The following is an 18,780-nucleotide window of genomic DNA, read 5'->3' on the forward strand; positions in this document are numbered from 1 at the left end:
CCTCCAGACATGTTAAAAGATATATAAAAAAAAATACCCTGCTTGGAAAAATAATACGTGTTTAATATGGTTTTCCCATAAAAGTCAATTAATATGCAAATATTGTTAATTTCAGAAGTTTAACTACTGGACACAAGACCCTCTACATAATGTTAATAACATGATAACTCTGTAATACTATAATACCCACTGTACCTGCAAATTATATATATTTATTATTTATTTTAGTTTAAATATAACGTGCAATAACATTTCATGAATTTCTGTATATTTGAACAGACTGGATAGACTGTAGATAACCACCACCTACTGTATGTATATAAAGTAATCATTTAATATGTATTTCATCACTCCTTGCACTATTTGTATTGTGTTCACAGTTTACAGAAAGTTTCACCTGTCATCATAACTTCGGTTCAAGCTTTGGTAAAATACGAGATCTTGGAGGAGTCCGTGAACAGAGCAAAAGCAAACGTGGTCGCGTATTTTTAAGCTTTCTCGCGAGGTTATGACGCAAAACGCGGAAAGTATTTATGTTAGCAACAGAACAAGCTAACTGTCCCTCGCTTCGGTCTTATTTTTAGCATTATATCGGGTCTTTTCTAATTATTTTTGTTGGTTGCAATGGGGAAAGCAGATTTTCTCTCCCCGAAGGCGATAAGCAACCGGATAAAGTCCAAAGGTCTCCAGAAATTGAGATGGTATTGTCAGATGTGTCAAAAACAATGCAGAGACGAGGTGAGCTTGTAGCTTAAGTATCGTGAAATCTGTTATTATTACTATTTTTGTTCATTTGTGTGTTTATTACTATTTTTGTTCTTCTCTGTTTGTTGTCAGAATGGCTTCAAATGTCACTGCATGTCCGAGTCCCACCAGAGGCAGCTGCTGCTGGCCTCAGAGGACCCGACCAAGTTCATGGACTTCTTCTCAAAGTAAGTTCATCTGTGTATCTACAAGTTTGCGAAAAGAAAGACATGACAGTGTTATGATTGAGCTGGTGGAGTTAATTGTTGTCTCCTTTGTCCTAGTGAGTTCAAAAACGAGTTCCTGGAGCTGCTCAGTAGACGTTTTGGTGAGTCTGGACTTCCAACAACACATCATCCAGATGTTGTTACAACAGCAGCAGCTGTAGAAACTGTTTCTCTCATGTCTTCTTCTCATCTGCAGGGACCAAGCGAGTTCACAACAACATCGTCTACAATGAGTACATCAGTGACCGGGAGCACATCCACATGAACTCCACACAGTGGGAGACTCTCACCGACTTCACCAAGTGGCTGGGCAGAGAAGGTGGGACACTGTGTTTTTCTACCACATTATGTACATTATGAATTTCTGTGACACATTTCTGTAAAGGAAACACAAGTAAATGACACTAGTCTTAAATATCTACGAACTTCAGTTTAGTAGATTTAAACTAGGCTGATGTAATACATCATAAACCATGCTGAATGGTCAGTTTATCCTCCGTTGTGCTGGCAATTTTCTATATTTTTCATATTGTCAACAAATTTCATGTTCAGAGCCAAACCAACAATGAATGGATCTATTTACAAGTATTGTGTATGTATCCAAAGCCTGATATATCTTATTCCTCTGTGTCATAGACATCCGTTGTTGTCCAAAAACAATTAAAAACACATCAGTGAGCCACACTCTGTACTCTGTACATGAGATTTGTTGACAATAAGAAAGATATAGACTGTCTCCAGTCATATCTAACATTATTGGCCAAACTTGTTGTAATAATGAAATAACACTGCAGAAAACGAAGTATAAAGTACCACTAACATGTAACATTTTCCTTTATTGATTTCAACATGACTTTGCCTAAATGAAAAGTCAGATCAGGAACAATATTTAGAACCCAAACTGAGTGCAGATCCACATTAAACAAAGATGATAATCTGTTAAATCTGGTCCTGCCAGGTTTCTGTAAGGTCGATGAGACCCCTAAAGGCTGGTACGTCCAGTACATCGACCGCGACCCAGAGACCATCCGCCGCCAAGAGGAGCAGGCGAAAAAGAAGAAGCAGGACCTCGACGACGAAGAGAGGAGCGCCAAGTTCATCGAGGAGCAGGTCCGCAGAGGCCGCGACGGCAAGGAGGAGGACGTGAGTACCAGCGAGACAACAGGACTTCAGCTTTTTACTGTTTGTTCATCTACAAATGACCTAAAAGACTGTATCTTCTAAAATAAAGTGTTTTTCTGTGTTTTATTTCATAGGAAACTCCAGTTTTCACAGAGCTGAAACGAGAGAATGAAGAAGAAAAAGGTTTGTCTTTGTTTCAGATCAGTGAATGTTTGTCACGTTGCGCTTTTTCTTTTCTTCTCAAATGTTCAATTGCAGAAAAAAAACACTTTTTATGACATAATGAAGTGAGATTTTCATGATTTCAGTTCAAAATTTAGGCTCAGTGTTTTCATCACTAAAAGCTGGATGTTAACACTTTGTTCTGCAAAGTCAAACTTCTCACATGTTTTTCTTTTGTAGTTGCTTTCAACCTGGGTGCTTCTTCATCAGTGGCCCGTCCGTCCACATCAAGGTACAGTAGCTTCTGTGCAGTTTCTAAATTCTGCTGCATACTTATCAAGCACGTATAATTTAAGTATTTTGTCTGAAACTGTTTGTGTGTCTCCCAGTAGTTCTGCTCTGGGTGCTAGCGCTCTCAAATCGGCATCATCATCCTCAGCCAAGAGGAAAGAAATATCGTCCAGTTCAGACCCCAGGGAGAAGAAGAGGAAGTCTGCCCTGGAGGAGATCATGGAGGTAAGAACAGATGATATTACAGCTGATGTTTACGTTTGAGTTTGTATTTTTTGTCAAAATTTGTAAAAACTGAGCTTTAAAAGAGTGACAGTCAGTGATCATTTGAAATATCTTTCAGATGGAGGAAAAGAAGAAGCAGCAGCAGCAGCAGTCGATCAGGACCGATAACTGGCTGCAGCCCAACATCGTGGTCAAAGTCATCACCAAGAGGCTGGGAGAGAAGTATCACAAGAAGAAGGCTGTCATCGTGGTAATGATGCTTTGGACGCATGTTTATGTTCAGCGATGCTAAGTGGAAGAATATTTATGATGCTAATAATAGTTGTGGATGGTTTTGCTGCAGGAAGTGCGAGACAAATACGCAGCGGTGGTGAAGATGATCGACTCTGGAGACAAACTGAAACTGGACCAGAATCACGTGGAAACGGTCATACCTGCACCAGGTAGACCTGTTACAACCTGATAAAAAACTTTCTACACATTTATTAAAAACGTTCAGACTGATAGATGCCTTGAGGTAATTTATTTATGTACCTCAGCTGTGTTTTTTTTTATCCTCCTCAGCATCATGTTGTTGAACTTCCTGCAGGTAAACCGGTTCTGATCCTGAACGGCCCCCACAGAGACACGGAGGCCGTGTTGGAGGGGATTGATGAAAAAAATTTCTGCGCCACGCTCACACTCAACTCCGTACGTATTTCTACACTTTAGTTTGTTTTCTACTGTAAAAAACTAGTTGTCGATTTATTATCTACATATTATTGGATTTATACCATTGGCTAGGGCTGTATGATATGACGATATATATCTTGTGACAATAGAGAAACATCTATCATGCCCTATCGTATATTTCGTTGTGTCACACACTCATGTAGACTACGGTTGAGGGTTGATGTCACCGATGGCCAACAGTCATCAACCGCTGAGCCTCTACCATCATAACATCATGATTTAAAAGCCTGCATGGCCACAGGAAATGCTTTTTTTGTCTGATTGGCTGACAGTTACCTGTTGAAACTGCGTATCAAGATGCCTCGTCAACAACTTAAAGGGTCAGTTCACCCAAATTACAAGAAGCATATTTTCTCTCTTACCTTTTGCAGCATCTAGTCATGCAGATAGTTTTGGTTTTGTTTGTCCAGGTTTAGAGAAATCTGTCTGGAGGTGAATGGAGAATCATTTGTGTTGCTAAAAGCATTGAAAAATTAAAAAAACTCTAAAGCTACCTGTCGTTCCAGAAACTGTGGCTCTATTAGTGCAGATAATCCACTGATTACCTAGTTTTCATTGAAATAACTTTCTATCAATGAAATAGTCCCTAAAACTTTTAACAGTGGAGTCTGTTTAGTATCTGATGTAAAGACGACAATGTTTCTAAAACGAGATGATGCTGGTACTTAAAAAAAATGTTGTAATTTGCATGAACCAACCCTTTAATCTCTGTTCTAAATCAGTGCTGTTTTACATAATATAATGTACATTTCAACACGTTGTACAATTCAGTTTAATATTTTAAAAACCGTTTTCATTTCATTTGGGAACCGGCTGTGCTGAAATTGTTACTTCAAAGTGTCCTGAAATAGAAAATGCACTAAAATAATGAACATACAGCATATAGTCCTTCACAGCATTCATCTGCCCAACACAGAAGTACGGTGGCCTTTAAGGACAAAACACACAAGGGTGAAAGCACAAACGTTAAGAAGAACATTCTTGATTTAGAGCATGTTTCCCTTAATGTTGCTTAGTCTTAAACTGCTTAATGTAGTTTGTCCTTAGGGGCCACCGTACATAAGCACAGTTTACCAACAGAATTACATTCAATGTGACAAATCGGAAAATTTAAGATTTTAAAAGTTGTTGTAATAACCTGTATTAGGTTAACTGCTTCCCATTTCCTGTATTCACATTTATGTTGCATGTTTTTATACATCGGTGTCACAGATGTCATGTAATGTTCGTCTCTTCTCGTCTTCAGGGTCAACAGAAAGGGAGGAGAGTGAACGTCGCCTACGAGGATTTCTCCAAACTGGCCTGAACCAGCCTATCTCTCTGTTCTAACCTCAGGACTCTACTGTGTCAGAGTTAATTCCCTGAGATTCACCTGTACATACATATATCCCACAATCCATTTCCAGCAAGGTATCACAGACAAAAAAAACCTTAGAAGCAATGTGTTCAATTTGTTTTTATTTTGTATCGATACTCAGGTTGATCCTAACGTTGCAGATGTAATAAATGTGTGAATAAATTCAACATAACAGACTTGTGGTGTTCTTTGAGAAAAAAAAAAAAACATTCACAGATTAAACGATTGAAATGAGCAAATCAAATCAAAGAAAGTAGATACAAATGGGACATCAGTGGAAAAAAGTTACACCTTATGTTCCTCAGTGTGTTTTGTCCTTTTTTTCACTCCAAATGGTTTTAATTTTCTTTCTAACTTTACTGACTGGAGACTAATAGCAGCAAAGGGTATTTAAATGTGTCTGTCTGCTCAGAGTGTCGGCAGGAAGCTGTTGAGATCTGGGAGGATGTAGTCGGTATAGTGGCCGTCGATGAAGCCCTTCCCGCTGTTGTGTATAAACCAACAGTAGACGTTTGTGCCGTGCTTCGTATCGCGTCTGTAGTCCTTCTGCCAGCCTCTGCAGAACACAAACACACAAGAGTTTATGGTTTTAATAAGAAGTTGAGTCATTCAGTAATGGGTTTTTGATGGGTTGAGACGTACCTGGTGACGAGCAGCTTGTTGCCCTTCACCTCCATGGTGGCCTCCTTCTTCAGAGGGTCGGGTCCTTGGTGGATGTCGTACACACTCACCTCAGGCTCTCTAGAAAACTGCCCTGAAAGATCACACACACATATTTTCAGCTTCAAATCTACCAGTTGCACAGGATAAGTGTGCAGTGTCTTCCACAGTTTCACTAAATCCTCAAATGACCGTGCCTCATCCTGCCATGTGAAGCTATTCAGTCCACTTGTGACTTGTCCTGTGATCATCTAAAAGCTCTTTTAGAGGATTTTCTTACTTCAACAGGAATAAAAGGTAAATCCAGAGTGAAAAGAACATCCTGTACACTCCCAGAAGGTCCTCTTCATTGAGCAGAACAAAATAAAATTAAGATTTCACTTGGTTTACAGGTGTCTCAGCTTATCACACACAACCGACGTAAACTACACGACCAGAAGTATGTAATGGTTAAACATCTCATTCCAAAACCAGAAAACCAGACCTCCATTCATCTGGTTTTGCTCCCATTCAGTCACATCTGAGGTCAGGTACTGATATTAAGTGATAACACCTTGCATCCCAGATCATCCCAAAGGTGTTGAACAGGGTTGAGGTCAGGGCTTTGCAGACCAGTCAAGCTCTTCAACACCAAACTCAAAAGAAAAACATCTTTATGGAGTTGGCGCATTATTGGGACAATGTTGTATTGAAGCAGGAAAGAACCTTCCCTAAACTCTTGTCAACACGTTGGAAGCGCACTAATGTCTTAAATATCATTTCAGTATGCTGGAGCATTAATTGAAGCTAAGCACAAACCACAAAAAATATACCACTAAGACCTTCAGCTCTTAGCCCAAATTAAGATTTTCTGGTTCCAGTGACAGACAAAGATGGTATTTGTTCAGATAGCTAAAGGTGACATCACTTCCCATCATGAGGCTGCGATTTGACGTACTGATTTACATCCTCCAGTGGAACAACATCAGAGTCTACAGCTGGTTTACCATTCACAGCCTGTTAGGACAGAGACGTACCTATGAGCCCGTGGACCAGAGGGGAGTACTGGTTGTCGGTGGGAATGTAGATGCCGAGGAAGTCGACGCTGACGGGGTTTTTCTTCCACACACGGTGAAGCAAAACCATCACCTGAATGTTATTATTGATTGTGACTGAAACATGAGAGTTCTTGGTGATGGAAATCCTCACCCTGAAACACATGAAAACATGAAAAAATGACCCTGACGTCAAGGCAGCACAAGTCAGACGCCGTAATAAGTGAGGGTGCAACAGTTACCCATCCTGTGTGATTTCAGCCGTGGCCCCCCAGGTGAAGGAGTGGTTGCTTCTGCCGTCGGTCATGATAATGCTATCGGCGTTGACGGTCACGCTGATTCCATCAGGTTGGTAGTAGACTGAGATGGTGCCAAAGTAGGTTTTCAGTTTGCTTTTTTGCATCTGCTTGGCGCCGACTAACTGCCCGTTGACCACCACACCTTCAGGACAGGAGAGACAGTTAGAGAGGAGGGTTCATCCCACCGGTGACGCACAAGGTCACACTTTATTTGAACAATCCAGAGCTGAGTATCAAGTAACAATGACGTCTACTGAGCTTCAAGAGACATTTGAAACAAGACAATCGGTGTAGAGAGCTAGTAAAGTTGCAGCAAATAGACAAATGATGGATTATTGAGCATCTTTTGACAACAGAATGTGCACACGCAGAATATATGTCATTTAAGAATCAAAATGTGTATAATTTCCAAACATTAACAGTGATAGTTTAATAATCACAAACAAATAAAGTCATGCTGGAGCTGGTGATGTTATATTAATAATGATCATCTGTACTTACCCACTTTACACATTATTTTCACACAAATCTAATGATTTTATGATAAAAACAGATAAAACCGATGACAGTAATGTGACATAAAAGAAAAGAAATCAAAACAGAAATACAAGAAAAACAAAAAATACAACAAAAAAAAAAAATTCAAGTAAAATCAGGAAAGGCTCTCTGATAAAAGTGTAAAAAGTATCTGAAAGGATAACATTGAAAGGAATATTTTTGAACATTTTTTTTGAATATTTTTGAAAAACATCTACAACTCATCCAGAACCAGGAAGAGTGAATACATTACACTGATAGATTTTCTTTTAATGGTTTACAAAGCACTAAATAGTTTAGTTTGAGCCTATACTGCAGAGCTACTAAAAATACGCTAATTTTAAAGTCGAGATGAAATGAAAAATACCTTTATAACCCTTTTAGATCAAATCCCCAATGAAATTTTGCACCTATTTGACAATATATGCCAAAAAATATACAAAAAAATCAATTTCTTATATCTTATATCAGAATCAAATCATGTTTTCTTTTTGTATCTATCAATCAATCTTCAGCTTTTAGCGGCACAGAGCTAAGATTCATTATGACGCCCACTTTACAACGTTCAAATTAAATTGCCCCAAACGTTATGTCCCGCCTGTCTTTCCTGTTTCAAATTTAAAAAAAAATTATTTCTTATATCAAAATCCAATCATGTTTTCCACCTGTACCCATCAATCAATCTTAAACTTTTCACAGAGCTAAGATTCATTATGTCCCGCCTGTCTTTCTTGTTTCACTCGGAAATACGTCACAATGCGGAAGTTAGATACTGTATATATAAGTGCTATACAAATAAATAAACATGAAACGTGAGAATATATTGAGTAACAGAAATAGTTAGCATATAGAGTTTCTTAAAACCCTGTGTTGTACCTGTTCCGCTGTCAGACACCAGGTTGAGAATGTGTCCGGGTTTGGAGTCGATGTTGAAGCAGACGTCCATGTTGCTGCTGGGCAGGTGGACGATGAAGTGAGGGTCGTTATCCACTGGATGAGAAACACTGAGCTCGTTACACATGGAGTACTGTTCACATTTAATACTGCGGCTGGGAGAGTTTTCATGATGATGTGAGTGTGAACAGAAGTGTGTGTTTGTGTGTGTGTGTGTGTGTGTGTGTGTGTGTGTGTGTTACCTAAGTTGACCTGTGGAGGTAAGATCAACTGGTCCTGGGGACCCTTCACAGCGTGGCTTGGCGGGGCCGGAGTGGTCACCTGGACCCAAGGTGGAGGCTGGTAGACGACACGCACCGGACTCAGACTAGCAGATGCTGAGCCTCCTCCTCCTACTACTCCTCCTATACACAAGTGACACGGTTATAAAGGTTAACTAGATATTGATCATCAGTATTGTCTGGTTTTGATTTAATGGATATAATGTAGTTTGTTGTAAAACTGAAATTCTCCCAAGAAAAATTAGAAGTGAGTTGGAAGGAAATCTGTCTGTAAATCATCTGAATCAATATTAAAGTGTCTCTCTAGCTAACAGGAAGCTCTTAACCTCAATTGATCCTGAACTGATGCTAACTGATCAACTGGTGATCAGACATTAATGTAGCGATCATTGACTTTCATTGTAAACATTTCATGATAATTTGATCATATTGTGTTTGTGTTTTCTTTTTAAAGAATTCTGTTTTTCTAAATTATTTCAAGCCTGCAGTTTAGTTAGTTATGACGTTTGCTTTTTTAACCAACAAAAGGAGCCATTACAGTTTTTGTTTTAGACAGAAAGAATAACTCTTGTGAAGGATTTCATGTAATGCAACTGATGAACAGCTCATTACACTGAAAATTCAGTTGTTATTTAACATTTTATTGCACACATATTGGAAAAATGTTCTTGTTCTTATTGTCTTGATAATGATTTTAACCATATCAACCTCTTCTACATTGATGGTTTAGTTTAGTTTAGTTTAGTTTAGTTTAGTTTAGTTTAGTTTAGTTTAGTTTAGTTTTTATTTCTGTCTCATGCCAAAGGTATGGCCCATTCCACATGACATTAAAGATAATATACCACTATTTTACAAAACATGCATCTTCTAGTCAAACATATACAAAAACATCTACATAAGCACATGGTTTATGATTTGTTGTTCAATAAAGTTATAAATGGTCAGCAGGTCAAAAATATCTTTTACAGATTTTTTTGTCATGAAAGATGGTAAATTCCGGCACAAAATTGTTATTATTCTTGGCTTTCATTCAAAGATTTTGGTATTATTACTGTCCTTAAAGATCCAATAACAGTTTCAGGCTCATGTTTTTCCTCCTACTGTTGAGTTCAGACTTTTGATTATAATCATCCTAAAATGATAGTGATGATATCTAACTTTAAGAACCAGTATTGGTCAACTTGTTATAGTTTTATGTTTTTCATCTTAATATTTTCTGCCTTTTATGGGTTTTTTTCACTTTTTCTGTTTTGTATGTGGTATAATTCTATTATTATTATATAATTTTAGTTATTTTATATTGTAAGTGTAACATACTGTAAATGTGCTGCCATTTGGGTCACTTTGGACTCTCAAAAAAGAGAGACCATCCTGGACAGATAAAGATAAAATAAAAACAACCATAAACCATAAAGATCAGGTTTAGACAGTGACATCAACCACCATTAAAAAACTGTATTTTCTTTCGGGGACCTGAGCAGCAGCCGTGCTTGGGGTCCCTCGGGGAGTCGGCCAGCAGCCTCTCCCTGGCGTCCTCGCTCTCCACCAGCATGGCGGTGAACGGAGTGACGAACTGATGCTCCACGGCCAGTGCCAGGATCCGTTGGGTGATTTTCCTTTTCTTGGCAGCTGTTTGAGCCAGAGACCTGCAGGAGAATCACACAGCAGCTGTCAAATGCTGACAACACCACTAATTCACTCTGGTATATATATATATATATATATATATATATATATATATATATATATATATATATGTGAACAACTCAATCATATTTCTACGATGCACAGGGTTTTCTAAGTAGATCTTTGACGTGATAGAGGGCCCTTGGTATAACTTTCAACCTGTCATGATGTACAGTATGACAAGATACACAACCGTTGATCATTCTGTACTCTTTCCCGCCTCTCACCTTTCACTGATCAGCTGTTTGATGGTGATGTAAGCCCACATCTGTCTGGCGAAGCCCGTGAACGAATGTTGATGCTTGGCGAGCTCCATGTCCAGCTCCGAAGTGTCGGTCTCTGACTCAAGGGTGATGTCCAGACTGGCCTGCAGGACGAGAATCGCAATTTAAAACTCTGTGAAGTGACTGTTTACCATCCCCTCCCTATTTCCTAGAAATGGAGGTTACTCATAATGACTTATAAGTCAAAATAACTGAATAAGTAAATTGAGGGCCAACCAACCGAGGGTGACTCCATAATGAAGGAAAGGATAAAGGGGGAAAACAGGGAATCTTGGGACATATGGTTTTGGAGTCCATGTAGTTGCCACTTTAAAGGTAAACTATCAGTGAACAAATCTGTCAAAATGCACTGTAGTCATTTGAGGTTGGTGCATGAATTGAGGTGGTGGTTCCCAAACACTTTTGGCTTGAAACCCCCTAAAATGAAGTCATGTCTTCTTGCAATCGCTCATCACAGGTCGTACATGTCTATGAGTTGTGATCAGTTCAACTAAATAGAGATTTGCACCTCTAAACCTCTTTGATTGCTTAATGTCAGAGGTACTATCCAGTATTTACTCACAGCATATGCAGTGGTGAAGCTGGTCAGCGTGTTGGTGTCAGACGGCAGCACCTTTCCGGCCACCACCAGCTCTGAGCCGGCAAAGTATTTATCGAAGCGGTTCTGGGTGATGTTGGAGACCGAGTCCTCTGGGAACTGAACGGTGATCCTCCTCAGCAGTGGAGAGGAGACCTGGCTGTAAAACATCTGCGGCAGAAGACGAAGGACACTGAGGTGACTGTGAGAGACTAAAGAGCATCTGGAATGTGTTGATTTACAGAACCAAAGTCCCTGCATCTGACAAAAAACACATGCAAACTAATTCTCATAGGACAAAAATTAATAATAACAATTGACAAAAGACATTACTATTTGTTGAGCACAACAAATAATGAGTTTGAGTCCTCAAACTATCAACTTTGAGAAAAAAGAATCACCTTTGTTATTAGTTATAATGATACAAACGACAATATTACATTTGGCTTTAGGTATCATGACTAAGGTTCCAATAGTCAGCTGCATTTTGGATACAGTTTGTAAAATATCTGTATTTGTTAAATTTTGAGTCTAATGAATCTCTTTTTGCATCCTTTATCTCCACATTCAATTTTGTTTAGCAAAGAGCAATTAATATACAAACCATTATACAAGCCATTTAGCTAATCTATGTGGCAAAACTTGAGTTGTATGTCTTTAAATGAAAATCTTTGGGGGTTTTTTCTATAAATTTGAAATTATTTATAGCTTTTGTTAAACCTAAATACATTCAATAAGGGATTTGGAAGGGATGACCAGATTGAACCAGATTTGAATTTGATAAAATGTTTAAAATAATAAAATGAAACCAGGTCCTAGGTGACTGCCATACCTTGTCATACCAGTTTATAACAGTTCACTTTTATAAAACAATTAACTTGGGCCAGTGATATGTAAGACTAAAAACATACGTCTTCCAGTACTGCACTTCATATCCAGCTGTTGTGTATACATATCTTATTTTCATCAATTTAAAAAATTCATTTATTTCTTTCCCAAAAATATTTTTTGCTGAAGAGGAGGTTTTCCTTGTTGCTGTCGTACCCGTAGCTGCTCTGCTGCATCATGGTTAGCGTAGATCCGCTGGGCCATGCCCCTGTTCTCATTGGCGATACGTTCCAGGAAGTCGTAGTCCACGTCGAAGCCAATGCCCAGTGAGAAGAGAGAAAACTCCTCTCTCATCACCCTCTTCACATTCTTCTGGATGGTGCTGAGCTTGATCTCCCCTGCAAATCATGTAGAACAGCATCTTAATGACTGAAGAACTGTGGCTGTTGATTTTCTTTATTTTTCTTATTGTCAACCTATCTCATGTGCAGAGCCAAACTAACAATGAACTGATCTACTTACAAGTGTTGTGTGTGTATCCAAAGCCTGATATATCTTATTCCTCTGTGCTGTAGACCTCCGTTGTTGTCCAAAAACTTTAAAAAACATGTCAATGAGCCACACTACTGCCCTGGATGACATGTTCCTTCATTATGAAGATTACAGTCACAGTAGTTTGTTCAGAAATGGCTCCTAAGATAAATAATAGTGATCCCATTTTCAGTCTCAGGAGAGTAGTTCTGTGTAAGGCCACTGAGCATGTGCAGGAACACGGTGGTTCCATTTACGCCATTTACTTTGAGCTACACTGTAAATTTCTCAAAGAACTTCAAAACAAAGTCAAGAGGTTGTGATATAAAGCGTAACAAGCTAGTGAAACTCTGTAAAGGGAACCATGTTCCTACACATGCTCAGAAACGTCAGCCTGGCCTGATACAGAACTACTCTCTGGAGACTGAAAACCTGATCACTAGTCTTTGGAGCCATTTCTAAACAAACTACTGTCACCATAATCTTTGTCACCCAGTGCCGCGGTGTGGCTCACTGATGTGTTTTTAATAGTTTTTGGACAGCAATGGAGGTCTACGGCACAGAGGAATAAGATATATCCGGCTTTGGATACAAACATAATACTTGTAAGTAGATCAGTTCATTGTTGGTTTGGCTCCAAACATGAGATTTGTTGACAATAAGAAAAATATAGAAAATTGCCAGCCTTATCCCTTAAAGCTGAATTTAGATTGGTAATTGGAGACAATCTAGAAGCTTTTTAATAGTAGCTGAGTTGATCTTACCTACAGTGGGGTCTCCATCAGACACCAGAATGATCATGGAGACAGAGCGAGAGTCGAGCCCCTGATTGGATGCCCTCACCAGCATCTGCACCGCTCTCATCAATGCCTCATTGATGTTGGTTCCTGGGGTCAAAGGTCAATAATATATAGTCATGAACAAAGACAGATCTTTATGTTTTTGCAGTTATCAGAGTATCCAAAGAATAATATTTTCTCATACCTCCGTTGGGTTTGATGCTCTGAATGTATCTCTTGGCATCAGCAATCTGAATAGAGGAGCCGGGGACCAGCTCCTCGCTCCAGCATCGTACATTGTGGTTGAAGTCTATGATGTTGAAGTGATCATCTATGTTCAAGTCATCCAAAATAGCCTGCATGGCCTCCACTGTCTGTGAGAGAAATTTGGAATTGAATGCATTCTGGAGAACGGCCACACGGTGGCAGTGTTTTACAAATGTGGGGTGAAGAGGGAGCATGAGCACTGTTGGAGGGGTCAAAGTGTAATCACTTACTTGCTTCATCTTGACGCCCCACATGGACCCACTGACATCAATGACAAACACAATGTTTTTAGGAAGAGGGGAGAGGTTGTATGGAGCGAAGAACTGGACAAAGTGGCCATCAGAGACCTGGAGGGAACAGTGGAGGCTTGAATGACAATCATCTACAAACTGTTTCTAAGTGTATGAAACAAGCTGAACAATGAGTTTTATTGTGTAATATTCAATAATTGAGTGTGTGATACCTGTAGCTCCCCGGCATTGCTGTCCCTTTTCACATCATATCTGACAGTAAAGACGCCGTCTATAGCGCTGCCAGTGCAGTTTTCACACTTTCTCTGCTGCTGTAAATTGGGCTTGAAGACAATATGAGCCTGAGGACACAGACACAGTCGGTTTTGTATGTTTGTTCTTAAATTTTTTTTTTTCAAAACCCATTCAACATATGTCACTGAAATTTGGTGGGACATGAACAACGTCATGAATCAAGGAAGTATTGATTCATTTTGATGTGAATAGTGCTGCCATGTGGCCATTTATAAATGGCAAATGTACATATTAATTTGACATGATCTAACAAAATGTAATGGTATTTTAAAGTAACAATCTCGAAGATCTGGAAAACACATCACTATCTGTGTGCTGCTTGTGATTTTTCCCGGGAATGTCACCACCGACACCCATTTCTTTCATCAGTGGGCTATAGGCTCAATCACAATTGTGTTACCTCATTTGGCAATAGATAGGATGATCAACAGATGACCATAACTCATGTATCTACCTCACTTAAAATCTTGCTCAATTCATCTTTGTACAAAGCTGTAGTAATCCCATGAAAGCTTTAGGTATTCTCTAAAAATCATGGCACCATCATTATTAATATAGATTGAGATTTCTTGATTCAAATTTCTAAACAATTTCTATTACTAAAATAACACATTTAGAGAATTGTACAGCCTTGGCAGAGGTGTTACCTTGTCTTTGGAGGAGGTCACTCGGATCAGCTCTGTAAACTGCGCACCAAGGGTGTTTGGTGTTTCTACTACGGTGATTCCCTTCGGCTCAAAGATGTACACATCCACCTAAAGAAAGACTTGGTCAGGTACGATTGCTAGATGACATGGAGACACACAGAGACAAACATATGTTATGATATTATTACCTGGAACTGTGGCACCAGCCTCCCAGGCTGCAGGTACAGTGAGTGCTCGTAGAAACCCAGCTTCCTGAGCATCATCTCCTGGTAGTGGAGCTCAAACTCAATGCTACTGCCAGGAGGAACGTGGACCTCTGTCTTAAAGGTCTCCATGTCCTGAGAATTAGCCCTGTGAAGAAGAAACAATGCAGTCTTTATGAAGTTATTGAACTCTACTCATGGTTTAAGTACAAGAAGCTGGTCCAGTACCTGACGATGCCTGCCGCCTTGCCCCTGGCTCTGGCCTTGGCGTACAGGTTCCTGGCCACCGTCTTCTCTTTCACTGAGCCCACAAATGTTATTCCATTCACATTCCTGCAAGATAAAGTGTAAAAAGTTAGAACTGTGCATACTGTTGGGATGGATCAGTCACAGAACTGCGATGTGGCTCACATGGTGAAGTTGGTGATGAAAGCTCGTTTGGGGATCTGGACGTTGAAGCCGATGCTCTGGGCTTTGGAGCCCGAGTTGACCACTGAGCTCCTGACGGTGGTGTGGGCGAATCGCGATGTGATGCGACTCTCCACCTTGTAACTCTTGACAGTGATGTCATCTCCGCGGATGGCCTGTGCAGGAAATGATAGGAAATGTGAGAAACTTTTAAGCACAAAGAATGTAGATCTGGGTGTCAAGAGTTCAGTAGTTGAGACGATGAACTTTCCAGACTTTTTTCCCTTTTAGAATCTGCAACCTTTTCTTGGTTTTAGCCTTTGTGTCCTTTCTTGACTTGAACTCTTGGTCTTGACAACCACTTGATCTTGACTCTTTTTTTCACACGTATCCCACCAGTCTTGCTCTTCTCGCTTTTTAACTTTGGAAACTGCTGATGTTTACCTTAAAACTCAGTGCACAAAGCTGCACTAATCAATATTTTTTTTAATATCAAGGGATCAAATGACTATGTGTACTGTGAAAGGATGGTGATTAATAATGAAGTTTTACCCAACACTGCAGTTGCTGTCAGACGTTCCTACTAGACATTTTAGAGTCTTTCAGCTCATTGTTTTGGTTTTACAGTATACAACTTCACTGTCTTGGTCCACTCTTATCAATCAAAAGAAGACTATAACTTTGATTTGACTAATTTGAACAGCTGAAGCCTCATATTTGCTTCAAATAAAAATTTCAGTACATTTTTACACAGAAGGAGGACTGTGGATTTTGTCCCCCATCACTTACATTGAAAGTGCATTATGAAGGGATCTTCAAACGGTCAGTATGAACAGGAGGAGTGATTACAGCAAGAGAAACATGTTTCAATGTTTATTTGGACACCTGACTTTTGTTTTAGGCCAGACTTGAAAAATTGTAAACCTATCCTTTGATTACATGTTAGTTTGTTCTGGTCTGGCCAACTTCACTTGAATGTTTCTTTGGTTTAAATTGCTCCACAGAGTAACCACAATCAAGGTGCCAAAACTCAAACTGAAGTCCCTAAAGTGGCCAAAGTTTGAGATGCTAGGAAAGCAAAAAAAAAACTTGAATTGATGAAACCACATCATGATGTATCCTACTTAACACATCTGTCCCACTGATTTGATTTCATACGTAGAGAAAGACCGACTTTCTTTAGTCGGTAAAGGAAAGCAGGGCAGGATTAGGGCAGAACAAAGTCAATAACCTGTCAGTCACGGGAATCTCTTCAAACAGCAGCATATTGATTATTAGATAAGGTTAAACTCTGTCACAGTGGAGAGGTCTTGAATAACAAGCGGCGAGTCATACCTCAAAGTCTTCCTGCTCCTCGCTGGTCAATATCGCTCTCTGAAAGACACACAAGTCATGAGCCTCACACAGTCTTAATCTAGTCTCTGAGAGAAGATCATGAATCACAGAGTGTTGTTATTAAGTCAGAGATGATGCAGGATTACAGATACTCAGAGGTTCAGAGTGGGTTTGTTTGGTGATGTCTTGTTTATTTTTGTGTAATCAGTAGGATGCATTCCACAGGTCGATGATTGCAGCCGTTGCAACATCAATGAGGAAAGCAAACTCACAATTCATGTTTTATATTATACAATTAGACATGCATGTAAATCTTATTAAGTGTTTTGGACTCAATAGAAGAGGATGAGCTCACCTTGTGTCTCTCCCGATGATCCTGTAGATCTGACTGGTAGAAGAAAGAAAGTTTTTGTTGTGTTGTAAGTGTTGATTATTAAAATCACCAGAGATATATAACCATTCATTTTATTTAAACAGAGAAGCTGACTAAGATGCATATTTTTTAATATTTTCATAAACAATTCAAGGAGAAGCATTTAGACAGATTTCAGGGATTAAAAAGCATTTACTGCGTGATGAAAAATTCACCCTCTGGAGCACAAAAGTGAGTTTTTAAATGAGTTTTAAAGGTCAACGGTCAATGCAAGCATTTAGTTTTCATATCTAAAACTATGGTTTACATACTGAGACTATTAAATGATATATAATCCACTGTTGTGCATGCAGTAATCATAAAATTCCATAAAAACCAATGATGTTTGCTTCTTCGCAGTGTTCACCATTAGGCCAACAACCACCAATAGATGCAAAAATCTATTTGTATACATCAGAATATACCGTTAATGTATATCTCTGCCTTCTTTACATTTATAAAGTACAACCAATTTGATCCTTACTTTGATTTAAGATCAATATCGACCTACAACAGTCGGTCTAGACTCTATTTTGTAAATAACAAGTTGTGTAAACAGAGTTTTTCAGGGTCCAGCTCACCGTCTCGTCATCCCATTCTCCATCTATCACAAACTCAAAGCAGCAGTTCTGTTGAAGGAGCAGGAGCCCCAGAAGTAGCAGCAGCAGACGCCTCATGTTTGCAGGCCTGTGGGCTCAAACACACATAACCTCACACACACAAAACACAGCGCGGGGAGATAGTCGGTCCTTCTGCGGGGGAGCCTCGTGGAAACACAGCACAGCTGAAACTGAAGGTTAAAATCCACTGAACTGATCGACTCCTAGACCCAGTCAATATTTGTTGTGTTTCATGTAACCCAGTGAGGAGAAGGAAACTTTGAAACTTGGCCTGCAGTGTGGACAGGGTAAATAGGACAGATACAGAGGTTTCAGACAGACTGGACTGTCAAAAACTGACCAGTATGATGCATATTTGACCAAATATCATTCTGAGGTGTTTCTGATACAGAAGTTGCAGATTTTTTTTAAAAAAAGGCCAGGTACAACTTAAAGTTACAGAGCTGATCATTTTGATGACACATATCCCCAGTTTACATGAGGAAAATGTAATGTTGCATTTTGTCCACAAGATGGTGTCAACGTAGACCTGAACTGTTGAAGCCTCAATGTCTCCTCTCTCATATTAAAAAGTGTAATAGAAAAAAAGAAAAAAAAAAGATCAGTTTGACTTTTGAGTACATGTTTGAGTTTTAGGGCAAAAAAATTTGGTGTCACATTATGAGTTTTTACACTGTAACTGGAAAAAATGACATGAATTTAAAGTGCTGGGAAATAGAAGAAATAAAAACTGCAGTCAAGCATTGCAATGGTCTTACTGTCTGAATATTTAGCTGAGAACGGAAGTATTTTGATGCCATTTAAATAACAATAATAATAATAATAATAATAATAATAATACGTTTATTTGTACAGCACTTAACCAAACCAAAGACTGCAAAGTGCTTTACAAGGATAAAATGAAAGAAACTGAAAAATACACATATAAATACACACATGCAGACAAATTTACCCATATTGAATAAGGTTGTTTTGTTTTTGTTTTTTTAAAGGCTTACAGTAAAAATACATTTTCAGAAGCAATATACAAGAGACAAAGCTATTCAGAGGAGGTTATTTTGCACTTTCAATTTAATAAACTAAATTAAAAACA

General features: G+C 39.0%; 2 protein-coding genes across 3 annotated transcripts; one reads left to right on the top strand and one right to left on the bottom strand.

Annotated features, from left to right (window-relative positions):
• Nucleotides 1–487: 487 nt before the first annotated feature.
• kin (Kin17 DNA and RNA binding protein) lies at nt 488–5,036 on the top strand. 2 transcript variants are annotated; one of them, XM_044343180.1, is made up of 12 exons: nt 489–738; nt 838–932; nt 1,029–1,072; nt 1,168–1,290; nt 1,930–2,114; nt 2,228–2,276; nt 2,496–2,547; nt 2,648–2,771; nt 2,890–3,021; nt 3,115–3,214; nt 3,361–3,461; nt 4,750–5,036. In XM_044343180.1, the coding sequence occupies exons 1-12, from the start codon at nt 625–627 to the stop codon at nt 4,807–4,809; spliced, it is 1,179 nt and encodes a 392-aa protein (XP_044199115.1). In that variant the 5' UTR covers nt 489–624; the 3' UTR covers nt 4,810–5,036. The 2 variants fall into 2 exon arrangements, with proteins under 2 accessions (XP_044199116.1, XP_044199115.1); XM_044343181.1 differs by lacking the exon at nt 4,750–5,036 and having other exon boundaries at nt 488–738; nt 3,336–3,409.
• itih2 (inter-alpha-trypsin inhibitor heavy chain 2) lies at nt 4,945–17,898 on the bottom strand. Its single transcript, XM_044343178.1, has 21 exons — nt 17,649–17,898; nt 17,011–17,043; nt 16,656–16,694; nt 15,324–15,496; nt 15,141–15,245; nt 14,898–15,060; nt 14,710–14,817; nt 13,981–14,109; nt 13,748–13,864; nt 13,456–13,624; nt 13,236–13,358; nt 12,157–12,338; nt 11,098–11,283; nt 10,479–10,618; nt 10,039–10,211; nt 8,527–8,688; nt 8,267–8,380; nt 6,797–6,995; nt 6,537–6,709; nt 5,503–5,614; nt 4,945–5,416 (listed from the first exon to the last, which is right to left on the bottom strand). The coding sequence occupies exons 1-21, from the start codon at nt 17,742–17,744 to the stop codon at nt 5,269–5,271; spliced, it is 2,844 nt and encodes a 947-aa protein (XP_044199113.1). The 5' UTR covers nt 17,745–17,898; the 3' UTR covers nt 4,945–5,268.
• Nucleotides 17,899–18,780: the final 882 nt, after the last annotated feature.

Source organism: Thunnus albacares, chromosome 23 (genome assembly GCF_914725855.1).
Source record: "Thunnus albacares chromosome 23, fThuAlb1.1, whole genome shotgun sequence".
In the NCBI taxonomy this organism is placed as follows: domain Eukaryota; kingdom Metazoa; phylum Chordata; class Actinopteri; order Scombriformes; family Scombridae; genus Thunnus; species Thunnus albacares.